Source organism: Lupinus angustifolius, chromosome LG07 (assembly GCF_001865875.1).
Source record: "Lupinus angustifolius cultivar Tanjil chromosome LG07, LupAngTanjil_v1.0, whole genome shotgun sequence".
NCBI lineage: Eukaryota > Viridiplantae > Streptophyta > Magnoliopsida > Fabales > Fabaceae > Lupinus > Lupinus angustifolius.
In genome coordinates, this window is record NC_032015.1 from 1404727 (window position 1) to 1414563 (window position 9837).

General features: G+C 32.1%; 1 protein-coding gene across 1 annotated transcript; it reads left to right on the plus strand.

Moving 5' to 3' along the window:
- LOC109351578 (E3 ubiquitin-protein ligase RDUF2-like) lies at positions 1904-3268 on the plus strand. Its single transcript, XM_019593070.1, has one exon. It carries the CDS (start codon positions 2030-2032, stop codon positions 3050-3052), a length of 1023 nt encoding a protein of 340 aa, XP_019448615.1. The 5' UTR covers positions 1904-2029; the 3' UTR covers positions 3053-3268.

Consider the following 9837-nt stretch of genomic DNA (forward strand, 5'->3'; position numbering starts at 1 on the left):
TAATATTGAGCAGAAGAAGAACTAGAAGCCCACATCATATGAATGAACCAACCTTAAAGGTATGTATAAGCATAAAGCAAATATGATAGGATCCTATAACTTAAAGCACAAAGCTTGATTGGTGATTGCAGAAAACCATGGTCAAGTAAACTAAACTAAACATGAGTAGTTGCCATACTGATCCATGGAAACAAACAATTGCAGCAACAAGAAGCCCAAACTTAATGTAGTTAGCAAAAAATAATAAACCTGAATGACGTAGTTGCCATACTGATCCTGAGCTAATATGCATACTGGTCCTGCATTACTTCCATAATTTTGTGATCAACCCGTGCTAATTGGGTAAATTTTTTATTTAAAAAAATTGTTCATAAATTGAGTGCTAAGTATGCAGATTATACGAACTAATTTGTTGACATTCATTTTGTGCCTGTACATACTTTTTTATTAAATGTTCAATATTTATATATTTTATTTTCTGAAATTAAAATGACTTTTTTTATAGTTGTTGTACTTTATTTTATATTTTTTATTAAATATACTTTAAATTACATCGTTTTCTTTTTATTAAAATATCTAATTTAAGGTGACAGTGTACTTTAAACTCCTACCTAAGTGCCGATTTTGTAGTGAGAAAAAAAAAAACTAATAACTCCTATGCGGGAGACGATTTTGTAACGGGAAATAAAAAAAAAGTAAGTTATTGTTAAAAAAATAAACCTTCAATCCCATTGACAATTTTAGTTGGATTGAATAATGAAGAAAGAAGGAAACTCCTTCCCTGTTAACGAGTTTAAGAGGAAAATGTTAAAAAATATAATCTCTTACAAGGTTGCCAATTTTGGTGGGACTAAGAAAAAAAAAATAAGGAAAACGCCTCTCTTATGATCGATTTACATAAAGATACACAACTTTAGTAATAAATAAAAAAGTTATACTAGTTTAATAATAATATAGTCAAATTATAAATTTGCCATGTTAGGTAGTGGCACCAAAATAGGAATTATAATCCACCAAAACAAGGAATGTGATGATTACTTACACGGAAACAGGTCACCCTCAATTTAAAAATCTGCTCCCATATAATTTTTTATCTTCAATTTCATATATGTAACATTTTGCAATTTTCATAGTAAATTATGGGTTTTCTAAATCAAAGCAAATCAAAATTGGCGTCTACCTTGCTGTTCTCGGTCAACACTCAATATCTTCTCCTGCCATGCTTTTTGCCTGCCTCATCTTATCACATCACCGCTTACGCCCTTATTTTTAAATTTTAAAAATAATTTTAGTTTAAGAAACATTAAAGACACTCATTAAGACTAGAGTTTTTTATATTGAAAAATAATGCATTCATTATTTAATATAGTCTTTTAAAAGTTGTGCCAAAAACTTTGAATTTTTTTCTTGCAACGTTCTTAATTTATTAATAGTATTGAGTTGGACTGGCCGCAATTTCATTCATGCACTGAAAACTATCGACAGAGCTAGTTAATAGCTCGTGTAAGGTGTAACCTACAAATTTTGCTTTTAAATTTGTGTTGATTTATATGTTTGGCAATTGTTTTTTTATCTGTAATTTTAGTATCCAGTAAGTATTTTTTGTTTTATATGAACTTGATTTCCGAATTTAAAATATGAATAAAAATATATTAGTGTTTAATGCATTAGAAATCAATTATTTATTTATGGGAAATTCTCTTATTCTAAATTAGTTATTTATTTATAGGAAATTCATTTATAAAGATTTGGTTTCTCAAATTATATTTCAAACATCAACAAATCATTGATCAAATGTATCATGGCACACCAGATTTCGATTCTTGCGAACGACAGTTGTTAAGAGGTTAATTGAATCTCTCCTATGTATATATAGGTAGCAAGCAAGAAAGTGGGATGTATCTTCTGACAAGAAACGTTTCATAAAATTCCTTTTATTCACGCTCCCACTTCACCCAACAAACCCAGTAACTTCATTTCACACCCACAACACAAACTCTCTCTCTCTCTCTAGATCTGAAACAATAACATGAATTCCGAAACGTCGTCGTACTGGTGCTACAGTTGCACCCGCAACGTTCACCTTCTCAACCACAACAACATCTCTTGTCCCCACTGTGAAACCGGTTTCCTCGAACAGATCCAACCCGATCCATCACCCAATCACCCTCTCACTCCTTTCCCCGACGCTTCAACGTTAACCAGACAAGCCCTTCGCCGGAGACGCCGCAACCCCGGTAACCCCTCGCCGTTCAACCCCGTCATCGTTCTACGCTCACCTGGAGAGGACGGCGCCGATCATGATGGTAGCATCTTTGAATTGTACTATGATGACGGCGATGGCACCGGTCTCCGCCCCTTGCCGCCGACGATGTCTGAGTTCTTGTTAGGATCTGGATTCGATCGGTTGCTGGAGCAGTTCGCGCAGATCGATATGAACGGGTTTGGGAGACCTGAGAATCCGCCTGCGTCGAAGGCGGCAATTGAATCGATTCCGACGGTCAAGATCGAAGAAACGCACGTATGCACCGATTCGCACTGTGCGGTTTGCAAAGAACCGTTTGAGCTTGGTTCTGAGGCGCGTGAGTTACCATGCCAGCATATTTATCACTCCGATTGCATCATTCCATGGCTATCGTTGCGGAACTCATGCCCTGTGTGCCGAAGCGAGCTTCCTTCCGAACAGAACCCTCCAGTTTCGACTCAAATCGACGAAGAATCGATCGGTTTAACAATATGGAGGTTACCAGGCGGCGGATTCGCCGTCGGTAGGTTTTCCGGTGGACGTAGAGCCGGCGAAAGTAATTTACCGGTTGTGTACACGGAGATGGATGGTGGTATGAATAATACAAGCGTAACACCGAGAATGATTTCACGGTCAGTGAGAAGCAATAGGGTTAGGGAAAGTGGTGGTGTTGGTAGGTCTTTTCGTAATTTGTTATCATTCTTTGGGAGAATTGGGTCTAGGTCTTCTTCTCAGAGTAGAAGCCGTAACCGATTTAGTTCTTTATTCAATAGGCTACGAAGCAGAACATCTGTTATGGAAGTTTAATTCGTTTATTATTTCACAATTTTCCAAATAAATCATACATTATAAGATTACTTCTGTAAATATAGAGCATGAACTACTAGTAACTGTAAATTACAGTATTCAAATCATTAGTTTATCTTTTTCAGTATAAGCTTGTTCAGAAATTTCATGGAGTTGTTGTTGGTGAACTTGAGCATTTTTTTCTCTAGCTGGCACTAGTGGGACTTGAGAACCTATTCCGTATATAGAATTGTTTTTTGAGAGGCATCTGCACTATAATGTTATGTTTTTTGAGCATATGTTGACAGCTTTTTCAATTTGGTTGGAAGAGAGGAGGTTACACATGGAATGTAATGTGAATCAACAGCAAAGTTCTCCTTTTCGTTTTCGGGTGTGTTTGCGATTTAGTTTTTGGAGTGTAATGAATAAGAGGGAAAAAGTTTGAGTCATGCGAGATATCTGAAAACTCAATTTCCAAATGGATTCTTTAGTCTAAACTTTTCTGAACTGGGCAGAAATAATAGCAAATTGTTTCATTCTGATATTGTGGTAGCTGTTGGCACATTGGTATTTATAATGATTTGTTAGAATTAATGATCATGTTGCCTTCAAGCTTCACTGTGGGGATGCATTTCATGAATTTTCTCATGGCAACAGTTTTCTAGTTGCCAATAGATGGAGGCTATATAATGCTATATTTCCCCCTTCTCCTACAACTTTTCTTACATAAATTTGGGTGTGCAATTATGATTTTTGGCACGTTTTCATGTGGGACAGTACTACAAACACTACAAAGTGTTCATTCACACTCCCAATTCTGAATTTCAGTTTCTGTCATCTTTGCCATGGCCTTCCATTCAACCTGATATGAACGCAATATGCAATTTTTTATCATGATTGAAGGCAATGGATCTTTCTGATCTCAAGTTGTACTTCTTGTCAAATCCTTGTACATATGTGAATTAGAGGTCTAAGAGATACAGTTTGATCCCATTTTAATTAATTTATACAATTCTCATTCACAATTTTAAAACGAAAAGAAATTAAAACAAGCTAATCCCATGTATTTTAGGTACGGAAATGGTGATTCACTCCCCTAGCTTCCATCTATTTTAGGTAATAATTGTTCAAATCCCGTAAGAAAATTAATATTATTGGCTTAATTGGTAATGATCCTATAAGAAATTTAAATTGAGGTCGATGATCCATCCAAGTATCCAAGTAACAAAACCCTCCCTTGATGCCTGTCTCACATAATCATATTAGCATTAGGTTCAATTGTAAAATTGTAATGTATATATCAACAACTAGAATTTTATAATTTTCTCTTCCAACAAATTTAATCATATCTATCTCTTACTCTACATTTGAGTAGAGTAGTGGTTCTCCCTTCACTACTCTAATTCACTAATTTTTCCCTCGTATAGATACAGAGTTACATATGTTTGTTATGATTTCATTTAAATATGACAGTAATGACACCAACTTATAGAATTTACATGAGATCTAATATGAATATGTGAAATGCTAATTATCCAATACACCTCACACTGGAGGTGATTATTTTTTATCTGTTAACCGTAGGTGATTAGTTGATTTATCCTTAAACTTATTACTACATTTTGCAAAGTAAATCCTATTGGACCTTTCTGCAACCCGTAGAGAGTTAAAATGGAAGAATGTGGCAATTAAGATATCATGACCTAAACCAAAATTTTAATATAATAGTGTTATGAGTATTTGTTGGGTTTATTCAAGTGTGAAGTCTCACATTGGATATGTGGGGAAAAGTGAAAGAGTTTATAAGAAGGAAAGGCTTATGAAACTAATGCCTTAAAGTTTTAGTTCAAAATGTGGTGCCTCAATTATACTCTTCTCATACTATTTTTCACTTATAAATTTTTCTATCTATTTTCGACTTAATAAACCCAATATATACTACTAATTGGGATGAGTAGGGATGATTAGGATCGATAAATAAAAATTCCAACTCTATAATAATACTACCAAATTATTTGTGTTGCATTGTACCTAAGCTCCTCGGCCTCAAAGGTGATCTCACTTCAAATTGCAAATTCCCCTTTTTGATGTCATTGAAGCGTAGGAAAAAGAGAGAAAATCCTCTCCATTATAGAGAGAAAAGTTCTATTTTTTCTGTTAGTTACAAGAATAAATATATAATTTCACTATAAATAGAAAATACACAAATTTTATTATACTTTATTTTTTCTTTATTTTTTAAAAAATATTTGTCTCTTTATTATTAGTGGAAATGAGTTTCACTCCTAGTATAACTAATTAAGAAGTAAACAATTTGGGGTTACTTTTGTTTGGTATGGGAAAACGAAGAAGGAATGTGGCTTACATTTTCAATGCAAATCTAAATATTTTTATAATGATAAGATGAAGCACTTGAGAATAATATCATATCCCTATGCTCTTCCTCTAAGTAAACCTCACAAAGATATCTCCAACATCAAGATAACAATATGAGAGTTTCAATCGTTAAAGGGTAGAAGAGGAAAGACGACATCACATCTTAAATTGAAACGTTAGTAAATGATTAAAGAGTTTTTTCTGCTTATAAATTATCTTACTCTTACCTTTCTATCTAATATGAGATTTCACACTTTAATATATTTATGCGCAGCTAAAGATTAGAGTAAACTAAACTAATCTTGATATATACATATCTATTTTGAGAATGTGTAAATCTTATAACTCACCTTACATAAATTGTAATTACAAACTAATATATAATATGAAAAAAGAAAAAGAAATTGGATCCCTTGTAGATCAGATAGCAAAAAAGTGGTCCATGATGCAATTATAGCATAAAATCTGAAAAGGGGATTTGTCCAATAGACTTGTTATGCTGTCTGCTTCCTTTAAGAATCACCATGCTTATGCCAGCAAACTAACATAGCTACACACCTTCTCATGATGTAAAATCTAGCTTTATGTTCCTTAGCTATATTGGTACATTTCTTACCTATAGAAGAATTATTCTTCTGTGAATAGCTCCTAGGAAGGTTGCATTTTGATGTAGAAGAACTCTTTGAGGACATGCTCCTAAGTAGGAGAGGGGAGTTTGAAGAAGACCCTCTTGTTGAGGAACTCCTTGAGAACAATGATTTACTAGATGTAGATGCTTGGTTGCTTGAACCTCTTTCCTTCTTTGATAACTTCCACTTTTCATCCATCAGAAACTAGAGAACTTTGATTATATCTTGAACTAGCTACAATAGAGTGTGCACTTTTGAGTCTGTGTGTTTGTGTGAAGGAGGAATGGTGAATCTGATAAGAGAGAGGAAAGAAAGTTGGGTGTAGTGGAACTGTGTAGTGTATAAATACAAGGGTTCATAAAGAGATCAGAAAAAAAAATCAGTAGCAAAATTTGATGATATAATGTGCTAATTAAATATTCATATTAGATATATTATATTCACCCACATTCATATATAAATGTTAGCTTTTTCAGCTATTTAGAAGTTTGTGTTCAATATAGTGGGTTAGTAATTGATTCTTTAAAAGTCATGTTAGGAGTTTGTTCTTTATTACATTACTTATATATAGGGAAAAAATTGTATTTATATGCCAAAAATATCATTTGTACTTAAAAAAATGTTTGGGTGTGGATATTTACATTATTTTACTGACCAGTGATAATTTTATAAAATAAAAAATAAAAAATAAAAAATAAAAAATGTAAATTGTTAATAAAAAGTGTGAATATGCAATTCAGCAAAGATATGTTGAACAGTATATAGGACCAACATTTTAGGCACCCATTTTTAGCACTTAATGTATTCCTACTTTTCACTGTAGTATGTGACTGTGGTAAACTTTTAGCTGGAATTTGGAAATAGAAGATCTATCTTTTGGTGATGTGAGTGAACAAAGATTTGGTATTCCAAATTGTATTCTAAAACATATATCGGATCAATAAAAACATGTCATCTTAATTAAAAAATTAAATATTTATTGTTTTTTTTATTTTTGTTGTAATATTATTGGTCTGAGACATAATTTAAAATACAATTTCAGATAACAATTTCAGATAACAAATTGTGGTGTGAGTTGCTCTGATTCTTTTGGGAGACAAACTTCTTGTACGGTTATAAAATGACAATCACTTATAAATACAAGAGATTCTTATATGATGTAGGGAAAGAAATATAGAGAAATTTCTTATTACTTAATGTGTGTTACATCAATTATACTATTAAAAAACAGTTAAATCGTGGCACAATGATAACAACTCATAAACATTATATAACTGAAATTAAATGGCATAACATAAGAAACGAATTTCTTACTTATTAAGTAGACCACAATGTTAGCTGGTTCTCATGTGTGCAAATTTTATGAACTGAGCTTCCGAATCTGTATAATTTCACTACACTAGTGCCTAATTCACTTAAGATGCTCTGTTCCTTCAGCGGAAAATGTGCACATGGATGAAGAATCAATTCAGCAATATCCTTGATAATCAAAAACTGACTCTGTGTTATAAGTCTTAACCATTACAAATGGATGTTCGTTCAAATGATACATGCTTGATTCTCCTTAAGCAAAGTTTTGAGTTCAAGTCTCGTGGATGAAAAAAAATACTCAGAAAGAGTTAGCCCCACATACTTGTAAATGTTTCGGACATGATTATCTATAGTGTAAGAATACACGTGAGAAACAAAAAAAGTCTTAACAATTAGATTTAGAGACTACCGTTCATGATCCTTATCTTATTCCTATGATGAAATTAGTTTTGAAATTCGTAACTTTTGTTCCTTCACCAATTGTTTATGCAATTTTGTAATGGGGTTTCACATTCGAGGTAAATTTGATCTTTAATATAAATACAGGTATATGTTTCAAATGTTTCTACTCAATGAAAAAGATAAAACGGATCAACTTAAAACATATACGTTGATTCTGTATATTTCGTAACAAATACAACTAATGCTGAATATATTTTAGGATTTAAATGACACCAATATTATTAACTAATTTATTGTATGATTCATAAGCACATGGGAACTACGTAACAAGTGCAGTAGCCATCAGATTTCAATTTATTTAATATATGAAAGTAGAGTAATATCTCCAACCAAAGTCATGCTAAACTTGACACATGAATGTGTTTTTCTTCTCTTATTTTGATGCTAATATACTCATGGAATTCGCCGCATTCAGTACTGTGGTTACAGAGTGCAGTTAAATATATCATAGTTGTTGAACCATCATGTAAAAAAAAAAAGATATTAGAGGATTTAAGAAAAAGAGAAGGGTGAAAAGGAATCCAAAGATTGGAAACTAACAATCATTTATTTTGAAAATTTCTTGACTGGTCAAAAATGTTTCATTGTAAGTATCATTATCTGTATTCCTTATTAAACAAAATTAGTGTATAGTTTTCTTTTTGGTTCGGCATATAGAGGATAATTTGAGTGAATGTGAAAGAAGTGTTTTCTTTTGTCCCTTTTGAAAGCTTGACCATAAATGCAGCTAAAGTTATTAGTATTAAATGGGTGTAATTGATATCCTTTTATCAGAAGATAATTTATCTCTCCCGACCAGTAAAAGTATGATATAAGTACTATTTTTGGTATGAGAAGATAACTTATTTTCTTATACTATAAGATACTTTATTCCCTTATTAAATTATATAAAACAAGTATATGCAATGAAGCTATAAAAGGAATAGTCAAAAGATGACATGGGTGGTCAACACATGTCATGTGACGTGGTGTTTATTGGATCCTTAGTCCAAAAAGATTTATTTCTCTCCCCTGTTTATTTTATGATTCTTAATTAGTCCAAGAAAATTAGAATTGGGTGATTTTTGGGTTTTCACAATGGTTTTGCTGGCTATGTCTGATGGAGAGAATGTGAGCAATGAAGAATATCACATGCAGACATGTGAGGTGCATAAGGGTATTTGGCTCAAACTAAATATCCATTTTTCACACTATAATTGCATCTTAAGACATGACTCTTGTTATTTTAGTGGTACACATCTACTGTCTCATAAATCGTGTCATTACTAATTATGGTTGGTCAGAAAAATAATTAATTATTATACTTTTAACTTAAAAATATCTTGTCAATCAATCATAAGCTTTATGGTATAATTTGTGAGACATCAAATGTTGTCCTTAGTTTGACACCACATTCATCAAAGGGCAAATCATTTCTCTTAGTGTCAGTGTGTTCATTCAGAAAAAAGTGAGATAATACTAAAAAAAACTAAAAATACATCACTATGCTATGTATTAATAAAGTTAACAGAAAAATTTGAAGGAAAATAATATAATGATATGGAATAGCTTACATGACTTATAATGTCAGTTTTTTTTTAAAATTTACTCTTACTAAATATGACTAAATGCTTATTTCTTATGAAGTAAACTTATTTGTGAAGTTATAATTTTATTCAAAAGTCTTTTGAAATGAACTCTAACAATAAACTCAATTAAATAGAACTTTACAGGCCAAGTTCAAATATGAATACAGTTTTCATGGGATGTCCTTTTGGTTTTAACGTTTTTGTCTTCATATTTTATATGATAGAGACATATTCTATTAGAAGGACTTTGAATTTGGGAAACGTTGTTTGACCAATAAGTATGGCAATGACCACCATCCCAACTTTAAAGGGCATATATAGTGTATTAGGGGCTGGGATATTCTCCAGTGCTGAAATGTGAGGTCCAGATTTAATTTCATCATTTATAATATTTTTTGTTAAAAAATACTTTAAAGTCTACACCATTTAAATCTTTTTAAAACCACATGTCATAATCCTA